The 19,587-nt window shown below is 41.0% G+C and overlaps 1 protein-coding gene across 1 annotated transcript in view; it reads right to left on the minus strand.

The window, feature by feature from the left end:
• nrg2b (neuregulin 2b) overlaps positions 1-19,449 on the minus strand; it is a gene marked incomplete at both ends in the record, with an annotated part of 58,390 nt that extends 38,941 nt beyond the window's left edge. Inside the window, one exon of the mRNA XM_083891783.1 lies at positions 19,038-19,449. Within this exon, the coding sequence (XP_083747909.1) occupies positions 19,038-19,449 (412 nt within the window). The remainder of the gene's footprint in view (positions 1-19,037) is intronic.
• Positions 19,450-19,587: the final 138 nt, after the last annotated feature.

Here is a 19,587-nt window from a genome sequence, read left to right on the forward strand (position 1 = left end):
AAACAAAATGATGTTATTATACGCATGATATATATACATTTTGACAGCCAAGGCCAAGTGGAAAGGGAACTTGGCTTTCAACTAGAGGGTTGCCAGTTCAAGTCCCCACCAGGGTGCAAGGTTCCCAACCACCATTGCTCCCCAGGCTCCTAATTCTAAGGACAGGTTAAATGCAGATAGAACATTTCCCTAAGGGATTAATAAGGTGGGGCCACAAGGTTGTTGTAGTGGTTAGCACTTTTGCCTTTGCAGCAAGAAGACCCAGATTCATGGAACAAGGGCCTTTCTGCATGGGTTTCCCTGGGTTCTCCAGTTTCCTCCCACAGTCCAAAAACATGCAATATGGGGATTAGGTAAACTGGACACTCTAAACTGACCATGGGTATCAGAGTGAATGCCCCCCAGACCCCCCTGTATTTCGCACAGTGGTTGTCTCTATGTGTCCCTGTGATGGACTGGTGAACTGTCCAGTGTGTGGCCCAACATTATGTCAGCTGAGATCGGCACAGCTCCCCTGGTGACCCTCATGTGGAGGGAGATGGATAGATGGGTGGATTAATGGGGGTTAATTAAGTATCATAAAAGAAAACACTTTCGGCATTTGGCATTTCCTGTTTCTGAATATGGTTCAGTTTAAGCTTAACCACAGTATTCGCTGTGGTAACATAGGTATAGTTAAAAAAAATTCCCTCATAGCATCAACAACCTCATCAACTATTTTGATAATTGATTAATCAGTTTTAAGCATTTTTCATTATTAACCCTCTGATGCATAAATTATGAAAGCATTGGTCAAGATTATTTTCTGAAGTGTTTTTGTTCTTCTCAGAACATGAAAAAAAATGCTCAACTTTTTTTTCCAAAAATATGATTTTTTCATAAAGTTACAGACATGTCCAATCCAGTGGACTTCATAGGCCTGAGCACTCAACATAAAACATTGTGAACTTACTGTAAAAATTAATTAACTTCTATTGTTCTATGTGTTCTATTGTAAATATACAAACCCTTGTTTCTTTCTATGCTTTGAAAAACATTTCAACAATTTTTGGGAAATTTCAACACTGTATAGGCGCAATGTTTAGCCCTGAATAAGAAAACTAATGCCACTCACAGCTGTGAATCTTACACCTTAATGTGTCAAACCATCCCCAACAGGAGAAACATTATTGTGAGTCTCCACAGTTCTATAAGGATGCAGGACAGTATTACCAAGCCCTTATATTAGCATGAAGGAAGAAACAAACTGATATTTTAGTCTCTGCATCTCCGAACATTTCTATGTTCATCACACCTAGACTGTATGAAAGTTCGCAAAGCGTCCAGGGCACAGTGGCACACAGCATTGCATGCAGATGTATTTGGTCTTCTGTGTGCATGCAGCATCGTGGCATTTGTTTGTATTTTTCACCTCTGTGAGTTGGAGCCAGTGATATCCTGTTGCAAACCTGACCTCACGGCTACTTGGGTGGCAAAATAAGATAAATAGAGCTAATCTGCACAAAAAATTAATAGCTAATAAACATAACAATTATACACTGACTTATAACCAAAACAGTCACAAGTTACAGTGAAGCAAATATATGACTTGTGTTAAAAAATATACTGGGTGATGCATGATGTCCACTTCATTGGTCACATGGTTAATTGTAATTTTCTACATATTGGACATAGAAAATTCATATTCCAAACAGATAATATCCTTCCCTAGATGTTCCTGTATATTATCATATTTTTCTTACCACTGGGGATCTTTGAGTATAGAAGGATTGACATGAAATGACAGCAGTAGTCGGCAGGTACAGCCGTTTATTGGCCATCTCGGATTCAGAGCAAATTTACTTGCAATTACTCCGACTGACCACTGTATTGACTTCAATGGACTATGACAGCAGAGAGCACTCTAGAGGCTGATATGCATTTCCACCATAGAAACCAATGCATTAAAGAGAAAGTTACTTTATAGTAGCTGTCCACTGTAGTGACCGTTATGCACCAGAGGGTTAAAACAACATTTCTGATTGTTTTAGCTTCTTACATGTGAATGTTTCCTTGGTTTCTTTGCTCCACATAAACAGAGAAATCATTAAAACTGAATCATTTTGGTTTGTGGACAAAACGAGACAATCGAGAACATCTTCATTTCCATGTTTGACAAACACTGATCAACATTTTTTTTTAACCTTTTCTGACCATTTACGGACCAAACGATTACGAAAATAATCTTTAGTTGCAGCTCTAATAAAAACCTTTATATATGTTATTGTCTTCATTTTATGGGTGAGTTTAATTAATTTGATTTGGTTTTGGGACAAAAAAGGTTTCAGACCCCTGACATCATCTCCAGCTGTGGTCCACCGCTCACTCTCACTCTCTGTTACAAAGCGTAACTCAAAAATGCCGTTTAACTGTGTGGGAATGTGATGTTTGTGAGAATACATGGAGCAGTTTCACTTTCTATTTGCAGGATAAAAATGTATTATATCAAACAGAGTATCAGTGCAACCTTTTACAAAAGTATAGTTCATTTGACACTGCCATGGCAAATAATGTGGGCTACAAAATTACATTTTACTATCTGATGTCTACCTAAAACAGAGTAAATGGGGAGGTTTTTTTCTTGTGAGTTTTTACCTATAAAACTATTAGTACACAGACTGGAGAACATCCAAGTCAGCTAATAAATCCTACGGGCCCCATCAAAACCTCCTCTATGATCTCGCCTATTTATGGCAGCGCTGCTTGCCAACAGGTACACAAAAAATACTGTAATGAAAATAAGATAAATATAAACTGACGCCATTTGAAAATGTTGTGTGTTTGCGACTGCGATTTGGTTTGATAAATCGCTGGACAGCAAACATTTGAAGAGAGAATCCGACACAAGCTTTGGTTATGTATAAAAGGAGAACTAGAGTGTGTGTGTGTGTGTGTGAGAGAGAGAGAGAGAGAGAGAGCGAGAGAGAGAGAGAGAGAGAGAGAGAGAGAGAGAGAGAGAGAGAGAGAGAGAGAGAGAGAGAGAGAGAGAGAGAGAGAGAGAGAGAGAGCATCACGAAGACAATTAGGGTAGATTCACACATCCCACACAACACAGGCACCAAGCAAAACAGAACAAGTCTAATTCTGCAGCTACACATAGATACAGATTTTCCACAGCACAGAGCATGTGCATGACAACATGTATGACGCACACATGTGCACTGAAGGATATGTGAGGTTCTCTCTCTCTCTCTTTCCATCCTGTTTTCTCTCTCTCTCTCTCTGTGTAGTGCAAGTTGCTGATCCAGGCCTTCTGTATATCACTGAGTGATGGGAGGATTCCTCAGTGAAAGGGTGGGGGTGGGTGTGCAAGGAGTCACAAATGGACAGCAGTATTTGGCCAATAGCCTGTGACCAGCCTGTGCCACGGACCAATCACACATGACCAGCGCTCCCATCAGCCGTCCGTCAAGAGGTCCTTCTTCCAAGGTCAGCTGATGCTCTCCCCCCCTCTCTCTCTCTCCTCCCACCCACTCTTCGCCTTCTCTCTGACCAGAAAAGCAGGCATCAACAAAACTAATCTAATTTCTTGCAAATCATGATCCAATAACAGGGGGGTGACATGGAAGCCAAACCATTTAGGTGTGTTCACAGACAGGTGAGGGAGTCTGGGGAGGCATGGCCTCAGCAACATGCCTGCACACATGGCCTCAGCGTGCGTGTGTGTGGGTGTGTGTGTGTGTGTGTGTGTGTGTGTGTGTGTGTGTGTGTGTGTGTGTGTGTGTGTGTGTGTGTGTGTGTCAGCTGACAGAGCATAGTACATTCATAAAATGTACAAAGGCATGTGGAGAAGAAATTGGTGCCCATGTGTGTGTGTGTGTGTGTGTGTGTGTGTGTGTGTGTGTGTGAGAGAGAGAGAGAGATAGCATGCCTGCATGTGTGTTCATGTATAAAAGAGAGTAGCTCCTTCTATCTCATTCTCCGATCAGTGTGATTTCTGCAGCGCACAGCTGTCACCATGGAAACCAGGGAGGGAGCAGGAGATAGAGATAGAAATAAAGGAAAGAAAGAAAGAAAGAAAGAAAGAAAGAAAGAAAGAAAGAAAGAAAGAAAGAAAGAAAGAAAGAAAGAAAGAAAGAAAGAAAGAAAGAAAGAGGATGTAAGGCAGAAAGAAATGGGGGAAATAAGATTGGAAAAAAGAAGAAAAGAGAGAGAGAGTGTGTGTGTGTGTGTGAGAGAGAGAGAGAGAGAGAGAGAGAGAGAAGGGAGACAAAGAACGAGGGGGGAGAGTGAAAGGGAAGAGAGAGATGAGCATTGGTTGTTGTATGATAGCAGCCACAACCGGCCTTCATGCAGTATCACCCAGCTAACCTCTGCACAGCAGCAACACCAAGCCCAGGGCAACCCTGCATGTATGTGTGTGTGAGAGAGAGAAAGAGTGAGAGAAAGAGAGAGAGACATTGGAAAGAATGGGAGTGATTTATTGAGATAGCCTGTTGTGGACAAACACCCACACACACACACACACACCCTGACTTGACCTTGTCTCTGATCGCTGGTGTTGTGCATTGGTCTATTGGCTGCAGTAAGATCTGTTTAGGTATTTCAGATTCAACAGAAATCTGTTTTACACACACAGAGGGAGAGGGAGAGGGAGAGAGAGAGAGAGAGGCTGTCTCCTGCTCTAAATGTACAGTCAAGCCTTTTGTAAGATACAGAGGGAAGGGAGTGGGTGTGAGAAAGTCAGAGAGATGGTTTGACTGAGAGAGGTGAAGAAAAGGAGGAAGGACAAAAACTGAGAGAAACTGTCCATGTATGGTGAGACAGAGATGAGTTTAAAAAGCAGTAGATAGATAGATAGATAGATAGATAGATAGATAGATAGATAGATAGATAGATAGATAGATAGATAGATAGATAGATAGATAGATAGATAGATAGATAGATGATGTGCAGAGTTGGTAATGAATAGTTAATGAAGGGCTTGCGGGCAGAGCGGTGGCAAAAAGCTATTCTCTCAGTCTCTCCTTTCTCCTCCTCCTCTGTTTTTTTTTCTCAGGGCTGTGAGTCGTGTGCAAGTCATTCTGCTCCCCACCTGTCCTCCATTTATCTTTTTGCCTTCTACCTCTCTTCCTGCCCCTCTTTCAAGTGTCCCTCCTTCTCCTCCATCCATTTCCTCACATCGCTTCCTCTCTCTCTCTCACCTCTGCCTCCTGTCCTGTATTTATACATCACGACCTGTCGCCTGTCCTGTCTGTGTCTTATCTTCCACCCCTCACCCCACCATTTCTCACCTCTCATCACTCCCATCAACCTAACCCCCTTACACATGCACACTTTCACCATTAACTGCAGGCTTGTACAGCAGACTAACACATGCAGCTCTCCTGATAAGAGGATTGAGGCATTGATCACATCTGTCCTCCATGAGGACAGCATCTTTGTTTGGCCTCTCAAAGGTAGGCTGTGATAGAAACATGACCCACACTGCAGCTTTAAAAGACAAATAAATGATGGTGATGCTTGATTTGTGCGGTGCACAGTAGGGTTTTAGTCCAATGCATGGTCTTTTTGTCCATACAAGCTGACATTCCACTGAAATGCAGAGCTTTGCGAGGTTTACTGAGGACTTGAATAATAATCTAGCATTGCTTACAAATGCAAAACCCAGGATTTACTGAGACCAAAGTGAAAACACATGATCTAGATAATTTTCACACCTAATAGTCCACTAGACTCGGTACAATTGGGGACAATTGGGGGTTGCAACATTCAGCTGGTCCGAGTTTGCTTTCACACTTTTGCACTTTAGTGAAAACAGTTCTGCCTCCTCACCTGCTGCATCAAGAATTACTGAAGGAGAGGACGAGCAATAACAAGAAAAAGTCTTGACAACAATGAACAAGAAAACTCGCTCATCTGTTGGTTAAGGCAGGGCAACTTCTGTTTCTGCCACATGAGCAAACCATGGAGCTCAATGACCTGTGTTGTAGTTCTGCGTTTGGTTCACTTGAAGCGAACCAAGACCTATGATTTAGGTGGACCAGTGTTCAGTTCACACCTCCCCAAACGAACCGGACTTTCCGAGCAAACAAACCAGACTTTCCTAGGGTTCGATTAAGAAGGGCTGGTGTCCTGTAATTAAATTATCCTCTAGATAATCTCTGCCTGCACGAAATAATACCACTAGAATTTATTGAAACTGAGATATCTCGATGGGTAAGGGTTACAGTAAGATCTCAGCAGGGCTAAATACAGTATTGTTAACACACAAAGCGCTTCCTTGAAATAAAAACCCAAGTTGTAATAACCCATGCAGTGTTTCTGCAACAGGCTTCACAGATCAGAGCTCCAGCTAAGTGCATACAAACCCCTGTAGAAATGCAGTATGTGTTTTTTCTTACAACACTAACGGACTGATTAGTGTTTCTTTTTTTCCTCACAAGTCCCAGCGACTAAAACCTTTCCTTGCTTTTACCGACTACCTCTAATGTGGCTTGTTAGACTGAATCTAAAAGTGCACGCATCTTTCTTTTTGTTTTCTTCCGAGACAATTACGGGGAATTTTGTGCCTTCATAACACAGTCCTCAATACATGTAAAAACAAGTGACGGGTCACCAGTCAGATGTTACAGTGGAGCTCTGTGCTGTTAACTCTTAATCTATCAGCCCAATTTCAGTTTACTTCAATATGTTCCCGCTTTGCACAAATCACTTACATTCTTTGTCTGTTTGGCTTGCTTTGTCTCACTACATGGGCATAGTAAACAGTGAGACAACTACTGTTTACAGTGAGGGTGGGGGCTCAATTTAAAAGGACTATATATAAGTTATGTAACACTGCAGCCATAGTGTTTGGGGAGAGCGTTGCCCTTGTTGTTCTGAAAGACGGAAACAAAGAGCCGTACTTACACCCGGTGTTAGACTGTACTGATGCACATACACATGAATAAATTTATTTTTTATCAAACCTCTTTGGTAAATTTTCCTGCGTTAGCAACATGTTTGATTGTAACATCACAAGGAAAAAGCGACAAGACGACAATAACGCACTGTATAATTTACATTATATACTTGAAATATCCACAGACGATTTAACGAGACAGAGAGAGAGGGATGTTTGAGTGATGCTTAATTGTTTAATAATCCGTCTTCAAATTCCTCTCTGTTTTCAGTGTTCTACATTTTCAAGGTTTTTGCAGGAATCCTGAAGTTGATTTCAATACTTTTTAAGACTTTTTCAAGAGCTTCTCAAAATATTTATCATTTATATTTATCACCAATTTAAGCTGTAATCAGCAACACATATTTAACTTACAAAAATGTATAGAGCACAACCATACAAAGGAAGTTGTGTCTGTGACAGGCACATCTCGCTGACCATTAGTCAGATTGCCCTAAGATTTTGGATATGGGTTGAGCATGGCCCGATGGTGTGCAGTGCATCCTTGATTTTTTTTGGAGCAATTTTAAATTCGCTGATTTATCAAGCTACACCAGGGAGGGGCGCCGTCAGAACACACTAGCACCATCAGTCCGAAAAACGGAAGTCCGTGAAAAGTTCTCTTCTTGGCTCCACAGTGCAGCACAGAGTTCTACACAAACTTACAGCCTCAGAGGATTTATCTGTCCAGTGGATACATGTTATATATGACGGCAATTTGCCTGCTAGAGCCTGCAAATGATCACTTTTCCAAATGCTAACTGCTGTTAGCTCCCATTAGCCTCTGTGGCTGATGTAATTTCCTGTCCCTTAAGTTTCGTTTTACTTTTTTTAAGGTGGACCTACAGAGACAATACTAAACGGAGCGTTCTGAACAGGGCAGGGCAGGGAAGTGCAGTGCCCGTAGGAATACATACTTCCTACGGGCACTGCACTAGTAAGCTGGAAAGGAACAAGGCTTGTAAGAATAAATTAAACAAACATATTAAACATATATATACATAGATTAATACCTCATGAAATCACAATTAAGACTTTTTAACACTTTTTAAGAGCCTGCCTTCACCCTGATTTTTTAAATGCATCTCCAATGCAGACCCTCACTGATGTTCTTACTTCTGGTTGAGACATTTTTGAGAGGGTATCGAGGACGTAAATGACAAATGAATTTGTGAACAAACTGGCTGTACTACTGTCTCTACTATGTATGACTGAAGCCAGTATTTCACTTTAACCCTTACTCCCTGATGACATATTGTGCTCATTGGATGACTTCATACAATATATTTCTTGCAGACTTTACTTTTTAAATGTCCACATACAGTAGGTGCATATGAGTCTGACCTATTTCTAGTTTGCATGTTCACTGGAGCAGAAATGTCTCCGATAAAAACAGTGTCACAATCCTCTTGGCCTTTTTCTTTGATTGGCACTGCTGTGCATTGAAGTCCCACTGGCTTTCCCATATCCACTCAAACCCACAGAGTGCACTGACAAAGGTTTATTGAGGATTAAATCTGCACTTGGCAACTTTGCATGTTGGCAGCACCAAACAGCGGTGACAGGACCCAGTTTGTGATGTTTAAAGCTGTAATGTAACCGCGGTAAGCTGATCACTGCATCCTGCCAGTCAGAAATGCAACCAAAGATTTATTATGATTGAACCAAACATCTAATGGACAGAGTGCTCAGAGTGCTTTGTGTGTCACTCTTATTAACTTTGTTTTGTCATTTTCTCTTGCTGAGTAGAGAGAGGTCATACTTTTTTTCTCTTCTAGACTGATAAGATATTGCTGGTTTATGGTTAAAGCACGGAAATGGGAGCAATTTGACTTCTGACGTCAATCTTGATGCTGCTCAGAGTAAACCAGGGTGTTACAATTGCTAGCTACTGTAAAATTAATTAAAATTATCAGCTTTCAGTAATCATTTATAAAACTCTGAGTGATACGGGGAACAAGAGAGAAGATAACTGCACTCTGTCTCAACCTCCTTATTTCAGTCAAATGCAGCCTATCTTGGACAGCTATGGCTGATTTTACAACATGATTATAATAAAAAGATAATATAACTACTGATGAGCAGTGGAGTCAAACAGTGGCAGCGCTAATCTATACCCACAGCTGAAATGTACAGAGGTTTCCAGGTGACACATGGCAGATAAATGGTTGACACTAATAAAGACAGACAGGAGACCTTAGTGAACGGGGTTAATAAAGTTATTGACAAGGATGACAACCCTGAATGTATTATAGTAAAGTGCCAAAATAAACTTAATAAACCAGGAGGCATAAGTTTTCGCTGGAGTTTGTTTGTCTGTCTGTCTGTTAGCAACATAACTCAAAAAGTCTCGAATGGATTTGGATGAAATTTCCGCAGGAAATGTCCGCAATGGGACCAGGAACAAGTGATTCAATATTGGGCATGATCCGTACACGCTGCACGCCATGTACACAGAGAAAATTCAAAGAACTGCTAGACGGAATACAAACATAATAGACAAAAACCTGCCACGTCATTATATAAATCATGTTTTCTCTGCCTAATTGTTATTAGTAAAAAAGGACCATGTCGTATTATTTTACATAACTCATAGTTTGCATCTCCCATTAACCACAAGAAATATGTACTATTTTACTTTGGTGCAGATATAAATTAGTCCAAATGAATCACAAGAGTTGCTAGAAAACAAATAACATAACTCAAGATCTTCATGTACATTGCCAAGGAAAGCACAAATTCAGTTATTTATTACTTAGAATTAGACAAAACGTTGCAGCATCTTTCCAATTAAAGAGCATGAGGATGATTCAAAAGAATAATTTGCTTCCTGAGAAATACCGCTCAACGTGGCCTCACACACCGTTTTATACTATGTATACAATACTATCAGCCACAAACCTATAATAGTTCCATGATAACATCTAGGGAGGCAGAAGAGGACATCTGGAAGACAGATGAAGATACTCTACTTGTCACCATCAAAGATTGCCACAACAAAGGGAGATAAAGATAGCCCACCTTTGTGAGCCAAAGATAGCCCAGTGTAACCAAAGGGATGTTTTAGCCTTATTCTTTCCCAAGAATGGTTCGCAGAGGATTTATTTCTGCTTCTCTGTTTCAGTTATACTATTCTACATGTTTGCATGGTAGGTAACTCAGGATACCACAGTGTTGTACTGACCATCATTCATGTGAAACAGATGATTCATGATGTAAATGCATTTTAAAAAATCTCCTTGGAGATGTGTGTGAGAGAGAGAGAGAGAGAGAGAGAGAGAGAGGGAAGGGGAGGGAGAGAGTGCAATTCTTCTTCATGAAGTGTTTCCCAGAGTGACAGTTGAAAATGTCATTTTACAACTTTTGAATATCAGGTGGTCACTGACTGCATGCCAAGCCCTTACATTCTGGCACACCCGGGCTACTTATAGAGACGTATGCCAAAGACCAAAATGGCTTTCCAAGAAACGATTGGGAAGCCTCAGATTTATCAAAACTACATGTCCGAGCAAACTCATAATTTTCCAATGTTTTATCTGGAATACACACTGACAATATATTGGCGCAAACATCTCTAATTATTAAAGTCAGAATTTGACGTCTAATCTAATCCTGTGGATATAAAATCCTAACAGAGGGAAGCGTCGGTGAAATCCATCCTGTCTGAAACAGGCAATTTGCTGATGCAGTGAGGAGGGTGTGTGCAGCAGCAGCCGCATAAGTGTGTGGGTGGTGTGTGTGTGTGCGTGCGTGCGTGCGTGTGTGTGTAAGAGAGAGGTGGGGGGTGGGAGGTTTACATACAATAAGACCCTCATTCACAAACTGAGCCATGTGCCATGACCTGGTCCCTTTAAGAGGCATGTGTCTGAGTTTTCTACTAAGGCTGACTGCTTGAAAAGATAAGTGTTGATACATTATTCACAAGCAAGGACACACACACACACACACATACATACAGTCACTCTCACAACACGCTACATAACTGAAGGACATGCACTTGAGTCAGGCAGTCGTGGGAAAGCTTGGAACAGAAAAGTACAGTAAAGTTGATCAGTGTAACGTTGAAAGAACATAAATGAGCAAAGACCTATACATATATACACACACACACATACACATATAAATATGTACAGTATATGGAGGCAGCAGTGGGGAGAACTCCTCAGCCCTCTGTTTTTCAGTGTGCATAATTTATAGCAGCTCCAGATCTCCCTGCTAATGACAGCACACTAGGGCATCTGCAGCACAGCAGCAACGGCAACAGCTAACTGGCACGTGTGTGTGTGTGTGTGTGTGTGCCGTTACCTCTTTAGGACCTTTTCTGATATAAACGTTGACCTTGTCAGGACCAGTAGTCCTCATCCAGACCAAAACCTGGTCTTAATGAGGCAGAACCTAATTTCTGAGGAACTGGTTCAGTTTGAGTCTAAGATTTGAACTGTGGAAAGGTTAAGGTCAGGTTAGGGGTAAGGTTTTGTTTAGATGGTCCACATGAAAGTAAGTAAATGTAGTGTCCTAAGAAGAACAGCTAAACAAACCTGTGTGTATACAGGTATAACACTTTGTTGAGACAAGGACAATGAGAGAGAGACACAGAAATAGACACAGATAACAACACAAAGAGAGGGAAAGGATGAGACAGACAGGTGAGAGGCCTCTTGCACACACACAGGTTCGTGCAGCCACGGTTCGAATTACAGAAGAGCAAAGGGGAGCTTGACTCCGCTGAATAGGACACAAGCTCACCTGAAAGCCTACTGTAAGACATTGAGGGGAAGCTCAGACTGAAACGTCGTCCAATTTTGTGTCTTTTGTGTCACAGGTTACAGACTTTTCTGTGCTCCTGAAATAAATAACCCTAACATAATAAAATATAACTAATATGTGTTCCCGAAAATTTGTCAATGTCTCCGCTAATAAACCGAATGCTATTCCTGCTGTTGCCACCCATGCGTGGTAGCGCTGCACTCAAACAGACACAGTGTGGTGACACTGACGGACACAGAGGCGCCTGCTTGCCTGGCATGGTTGCAAGATAGTTGGGGAATGATAGGAAAGCGACGCGATGTGAGACACACACTAACCCGTTTTTTTCAGGCTGAAAACAGGGCTGTCCAAAATAGTGTAATTCGAACAATGCATGCAGCTATCGGTTTAAAGAATCTACATGACTAACATTTATGTGGTTAGACTAAACAAAGCGTTATCTGCAAACCTTAAGCATATAGTTAATGTCTAAGACTGCCACGACTCAAATCTTAGTCCTAAACTTAACCAGTTCATCAGAAATGAGGTTCTGCCTCAATTAGGACAAGGTTTTGTGGACTACTGGTCCTGACAACGGTTTCTGGATGAATGTTTCATCAGTTTGAGTTGCACCTTTAAGAAAACACATGAAATTGTATCGTGCATCACAGAAAGCAGTCACAATAGTTAATTGTGCTGAATTATATTATGGAGGGCAGAATCATGAATATGGCCCTGTGATGGATATATATATATATACATATATATATAATAAATAATATAATATTTCACTTGAGTGATTTCAAAATGTTGTCTAACCCATGAACATGCATTCCTTCGTCTTTGCAGGTCATTCCAGGACCTTGTGATTTAAAGTGATCTGATTTAAGATTCTTGTTTTTCACTCTCAAATTTAATAAAAATGATGTATCCTTTCTTTGGAAAAGTAAGTCATGTTTTCTTTGACACCATATGATCCACTGCGGCGACCGCTAAGGGTAGAGACTCAAAGTAGAAGGAGGGACATCAGTTTGTGCATAATATATACGCATTTTCTGAAAGCTTACAGACACAAATGATGGAAGAGTACATGCAGGAGGCCCTGTTTATGAATCTGAATATAAATGGTATTATTACTGGTACATGTCTTCAAAATCATCTTGTGACCTGCAATTATTTTGGTCATATATTTATATTATCTTCTGTGTGAGAATGTGATTCACATGTGCTTAAAACACGACACGTGCCAGAAAATCTACAAACACTGCCATCCTCGTCTAATAGAGAAAGTTGTTCACTGTAGACCTGGATGTGCTGACACCACAGAAAGGTTCAGTGAAAGACTAAATGTGCTAGGATTGGATTCATGACTTGTTTAAGAATGTGGAATGTGATATGTTTCCTGTTGATTTGATGGTCGCTCCGAGAGCCAAAACCTACTAATTCTGGGATTTGGAGATCAATGCCACAGTCGTAAGGACATAGTCAGGTGCTTCATATCGTCTCACATGTATGTGCAGTGCCCACAGTTAAACCCTGTGTTTGGGTGTTTGATAGGTGATTTAATTATTTGTGCTTTAATTTAAAAGACAAAGAGAAACCTAACTCTTTGTATTGATTTCTATTTATTTGGACAGCCGAACCAAAGCATTATCGCTAACCTTAACCATAACCATTTAATGCCTAAACCTAAACCCAAATTCACATCTTATAACTTCAACGAGAATACTGCATCATAAGAATCAAGCTTTGGTCTCCACAAAGACATTTGGTCCTGAAAAGGTCAGTGTTTATACCACAAAAGGTCACACACACACACACACACACACACACACACACACACAGGTGCACATACAATCTAATATAATGCAGAAACTGAGAAATGACATAGTCAAATCAGGTGTGTGACTTTAGCTCAGTCTGGATGTTTATAGTATAGTTCCATATAAGGATGCTTATTTTCTAGAGTAAGCGTGAGATGACACGGTTGTTATTAGCTCAGAGCTGAACACATGATTAGCCTAGCTTAGCATAAAAACACTAAGACATTGGTCCTCGAATCATACCACGGATATAAACCAAAAAATGACTTTATTTCTGTATGAAAAGCAAGATAACATTGACAATTATTTGTCAGTGAGTCACTAAAATATTTAAAGGTGCCATATGTAAGAATGTGGCCAAAAACGGTTACTACATTCAAATTCAAAATACCGAGGTCTTTTAGGTTTCGTTTTCTGACGTAACTGGCAACCCATGGTTGCTCGGCAGCTGAGACTATTTTATTTAAATATATTAGCTGTAATATAAATATATTGGCAAATATTTTGGCTGTACTGTTGTTGTTGGTGAGTTCAGTTTGTTATATGAACATTATTCCTGAGTCTCTGTGACATATTAGGAGGATTTTATGACCAGTTGCTTTAGATTTATTACATAATGCACCTTTAAGGGGTTTGTGATCTACAGTATCTGCTAACAAGTTAGCTATAGATTTCATGGATGCTGGTATCACAGCTAGAAATTGAACCGTTGATGTTGTAACAGCAGACTTCTTTCATATGAGGAATCAAATCATATCATTTGTTCAATTAATTATTATCATTATCCTTAATAACATTAATAATAACTGTGTATTTTTTATATTACAACTTTCTTACATTGTACAATTATACTATTCTTTATAAATGATCCCTTTCCTATTGTTATACACTTTTACCATTTCTAATATTATATTCATGTTACATTGCTGCACCATACAGTATTTGTATCAGATCTATATAAACACTGTATTACTGTACACTTATGTCCAAAAGTATTTTGACTGTAGCTTAATATATTTCTACCATGTCATGCAAATATGGTCAACACTTTGACTGTTATTTTCCATAGTTCGAGATAGTTATTAATCTATAGATAGAATAGATTAGTGCTCAGTAACTGCTGACATTTTCACACACCTAATCCACCCGACTCATTGAAATTGTTTCAGAAATGTAAACCTTATGATTCTAAATCTATTTAGAAACTACATATATATATATATATATACACATACATATACATATACATATATATACACATATACATATATATACACATATACACATATACACACATATACATATATATACACATATATATATAAATGCAAAGAATGTTGGTCTGTGTTAATCACAGAACTGTCCAAATGCATTCAATCCTTATGCTGAACTAGCCTAGCCCCCTCGTTCAGTTAGTCTGCAGCCACTTCCAATCTGAAGCCTATACTTATAGACTGAAACCAATCTTCTAAAGCCACCAGGGATACGATCCCTAACTGTGGACCTACTGTATTCTTGACCTGCCACTAAGGACACCTGCGCTATAAGTGAGATAATTTAAGATGGAAGGTGGCTAACACTAGATTGTTTTACAGAAAAGCAGTAAATCCATTTTTAGACATTCAAGGTACAATAAAACTATCCTGGAACTCAGTGAGGTGAAAAAAGGGCCTATGCAGGCGATTACTGTAAGTTTTACAGCGTGCATTATTGCAGCATCTACTTGTAATCTCAGATCTCAGCCTCCCCTACTACCTCCTCTGCCTGTGTCTCTCATCCTCGGTGTGGTGTGACTGAAAAGGCCAACAGGCATCAGCTGAACCACACCTTCAAGCTACAGTCACCCACAGCAGAGAGAGACAACGAGTCTGAGAGAGTCTCTGTCACCTACAGCAAGACGAAGAGCCTGAGAGCCTGAGAGTTGATGCGTGCAGCACAACATACAGTATCAGTGACAGGAGCATGTTTTGCCATCAGATAAAGCTATTTTAGGAAGAGACTGTCAATGTATCTCAAAGGACGTGTCGTAATGAGTTGACATGTCTGCACTTCAGACTGTCTGAGATGTAAGATGGGATCAGTTTTGTAGTATTTAGAAAGGAGAGAGCGAAGAATCACTCCAGCAGTCCTCACGCTAAACTTATTTTCACACAGCAGAGAGAAGAGAGAGGGAGGAGAGAGGGGAATGCAGCAAAGGCCAGGTGAGCTCAGTCTATACATACAGTGATGTAGTAGTTGTTTGAGGCAGAACAGCTGATAAAAACACATTTCTGATTCATGTATGTTGTGATTTGGCACTATGCAAATTAAGTTGCTTTGATTAGATTTTTCCATCACACCTATGGTCACGTAAATACCTTCACGAGAGCTGTGTGTTGTGTCTCGGTCAGGAGGTGTGGGGTTGCGGGATGAAGTTATTGGAGCAGCTGTGGCCGACTCAATAACATAAACAGTGAGAGGGAACCTGGCCACCCTTACCATTTAATCAACATTGGCTCTGCTTTTGGAAAGATGGATACTGGCTCTGCTATCTTTTATAGTGAAAAAAGATTTACTGTCTCATAATTTCACTCTCAGCCAAGAGTCCGTTTTCCTAACAAAACTGCACAATCGTAGCTTGCTGTAAATGTCAACATTCACTGAACAAAAAACGTATTTATTGAACGTGTGAGATAGTAACTCAATAACCAGTTGTCTTAAACAGATATTAAAGCTAACATTTACATTGTACTGCATTAATAGACATCAGTGTGTTAACTGTTGTGGTGGAATAAAGAAAAATAAGGTAAAGAAGTGTGACAGCTGGGTCTTTTATCTTTAACTATTCATTTCTCAGCAAAGTACAGAAACTTTTTTGGCAGGTTTTTAGACGTGTATGGTGCCCTCATCCTGTTTGGGAGGCCGCAATTTAATCGCTGTTTTCTGTTCTGCTGAGTACAACACAAACACAGCTTTTTACAGCATAATATTAATAATACAGATCACATTCTGACAGATAGATCCAAAAGATGCTGCTACATTTTTGATACAGTCAACAACACAACTGGTGTAGGGTGAGTACAGACGTGGGATTTTACAACAGCTCGGCTGTGATTGGCTGGCTGCGTTGAGACTTGGATTGTGATTGGTTAGACTCGGGGTGTGTGTCTGCTAAGCGAGTCCAGCGTCCAATCTGTGAGCTGCAGTTCCCTCCGTCACAAATTCAACTTTAATGCCTTGTTCTTTAATGCGAGACTGACCACTGGTCAGGAAACTCATTGGACTATTGCTCCTTCACTGGTGACTCTGACTTTACTGCATCAACCCCACAGAAAAGCCAGTGAGTGAGTTACAACTCAGTGGACATTACGGTCAATAAACAGCCATTTTACAGAGGTGGATTATGTCCTTATACTTGACTGAGCTGCTTATGCATCTACATATGTAACCAATTACCAAATACTGCTTTAAATCTCCAGTGTGTAGCATTTAGGAGGATTTATTGATAGAAATTGAATATATTGCCCATAACTATGTTTGTATAAGTGTATAATCACTTTAAAATCAAAACTGTTTGGCTACCGTAGCCTTAGAAGGAGCCTTTTATGTACACATTAGGCAAGGGCCACCCTCTTGTGCCTCCTTGTTTTTTTACGGCAGCCTGTAGATTAATTCGAAGACGAACAACATCCTTTCTAGAAGAACACTGTATTTCCCTGACGCATTTAGGTAATCGAAGAGTATGTTCTTCATGCTAGATGTCACAAAAGCCTCTCTCATACTAAACTAAGGGAGTGTACGTGGGGTTTTTGAACCCAGGTGATCAGTGGGAATGGGAATTACACACCTATAAACCTGCACGATTCACTGTAGCATGTGTGCCTGAATGAACGGACAACAAACATTGGTCAAAAAATAATTTTATAATTTGACAAATAATTGTAATAAATGTTAATATTCGGAACAGACGTGTGGTTTTATGGCGCGGCATGTGGACACGTGGTTTCAACAGGAATTATATCATTGGGTTACATTTTTGCTTGCACCTCTGTGTGTTCACATCTGTGGTCTGTGAGGTCAAATTTCATTTCAAACCTGTCCTTATCAGGACATTTTGACTGGTCCTCACAACTTTAAAGGGTTTTTTGAGGGTCCCACTTTAGAGTTAGGTTTATTTGTGATGGCTAAATCTAGGGTAAGGGACATTATGTCTATGAGTGTCCTCACTACAGATGCTGTACACTAATGTGTGTGTGTGTATATCTCATATATCTACCTGTAAAGTGTGTTTAAACTGCTGTTACATCAGTAACAGCACAGTTATGAGGTAAAAATAGATTGCTGTCAGTGATGAACCCTAAGACGAAGAGATCTGAGTTACTTTCTAATTTGATTGGAGCTTCTCTTGACATCATTGACTCACATGCGGGAATTAAAATTCCCTTGAAAAGCTCTAAAAAAAAGGGCACAAAAGCTTTGGTGTTTCATTTTTTCAAAGATTTTTTTGTCTTCACATCAGGTTTTTACTGTGATGGCCTTGACGTTTCTTTATGATAACTGTATTGCAGCCCATAGTTAAGACCTCATTACTTTCTTATTTCTGCAGCAGGGAAAAACTTGCACTTCCTGTCTGTGTACTTCTCTACTCCGTCGCTGTAACACCACGGTAGATAATGCAAATTGCAGATACATTGAAGCACTTCAATGCTGAGAATACAGGTGGAGTGGATTACAGAGATAGTTTGCCAAAAAAAAAGTAGTTTTTTGGCAGAATATAGTTGAAGGTAAAAGCACATTAAATAATGTACAATAGGCATAAATTACAGTGTCTAATAGCTTGGTGAGGATCTGACTCCGATTCTGAGAGACCTTTGACTAGAAAAGTGGTAAATGTGTTTATGTTTGTACTGCAAGAAGTTGCAAGACAAGTTGAACCATGACTACTGTACCACCCACAGACTGTCACACTGCAGTCAACACTGACACTGAGAATCAAAGATCTGATATAAGCGGCATCTTATCGGACATCTAATACTGGCTGTGTGTGGACAACAATATAAAGTTTGGAACGGAGGTTATGTCAAGACAAGTTTGCTGTCCCTAATTCCCATCTCACTAAATCTCTCTCTGACACACACGCACACACACGATGTGATGATGCAGATCCTGCTGGAATCCAGCAGGCACCACTGAAGTTTCAGGACCAACTGCTCCACAGCTTCAGGTGCTGTTTGAGGCTGAAGCCGCGAGTTTATCTCACATCTGACACCTGACATGTTCACCTGTCTCCTGCTTCTGTCTTATGCACGCTGACTCACGCCACGCGCATACACACATTTTGTTCCTGCCATGCTTCTTGTTTCATTATGGGTGACCGGGTTATGGAGGAAGTGTCATTTTCCACGCGTGCATGCATATGCTGTCACACTGTATAGACTGCACACGTGCACGCGCAGACAGCGAGCAGTGACTGTCTTCTTACATCACCATGGCAGCTCCAGTGGCCCTTATGGTGCGGCGTGAGTGTATATGGCATAAGTATAACGGGGGGGAAGCCTTCAACTTACCGCAGTCCTCGCACAATACTCTCTCCACATCCTTCTTGGACTCCGGCTCGCTGGCGTCCACGGGGGCGTAGGATACCTTGAATACCAAGGGCTCGGTGGTTGGGTCCATGAAAAAGATATATCTGTGGTCCTTCTCCACCGTGGTGCACGGGGCCTCGGAACCGAAGTCACCGACGGTCACGAGCTGCTCCCTCTCGAGGCCGCCGCTGTTGACGGGCCACACGTCCAGCACTTTGACATTCACACTGTAGGGCTCCCGGGAGGAGATGTTCTCCGGGGAGGAGCGCACCTCGCCCTCGATGACCACGGCTGATCGGTACGCCTGGTCCTGGAGGGAGTTGAGACTCGGGGCGTAACAGGCGAAGGAGACCCCGATGACCAGCATGGAGAAATGCACTGGATCAAGCCTCATGCCGTCAGCCTGTGCTGTGCTGCAGTGCTGCTGGGCGGCGGAGCGAGCTGGAAGAGAGAGACAGCAGTGAACGGGCTCCGGCAGAGCAGGCAGGGCAGAGCGGCAGACCGTGTGGAAGTGTCCATGCCATCTGTGTCT

Source organism: Microchirus variegatus (assembly GCF_963457635.1).
Source record: "Microchirus variegatus genome assembly, chromosome: 6".
In the NCBI taxonomy this organism is placed as follows: Eukaryota; Metazoa; Chordata; class Actinopteri; order Pleuronectiformes; family Soleidae; genus Microchirus; species Microchirus variegatus.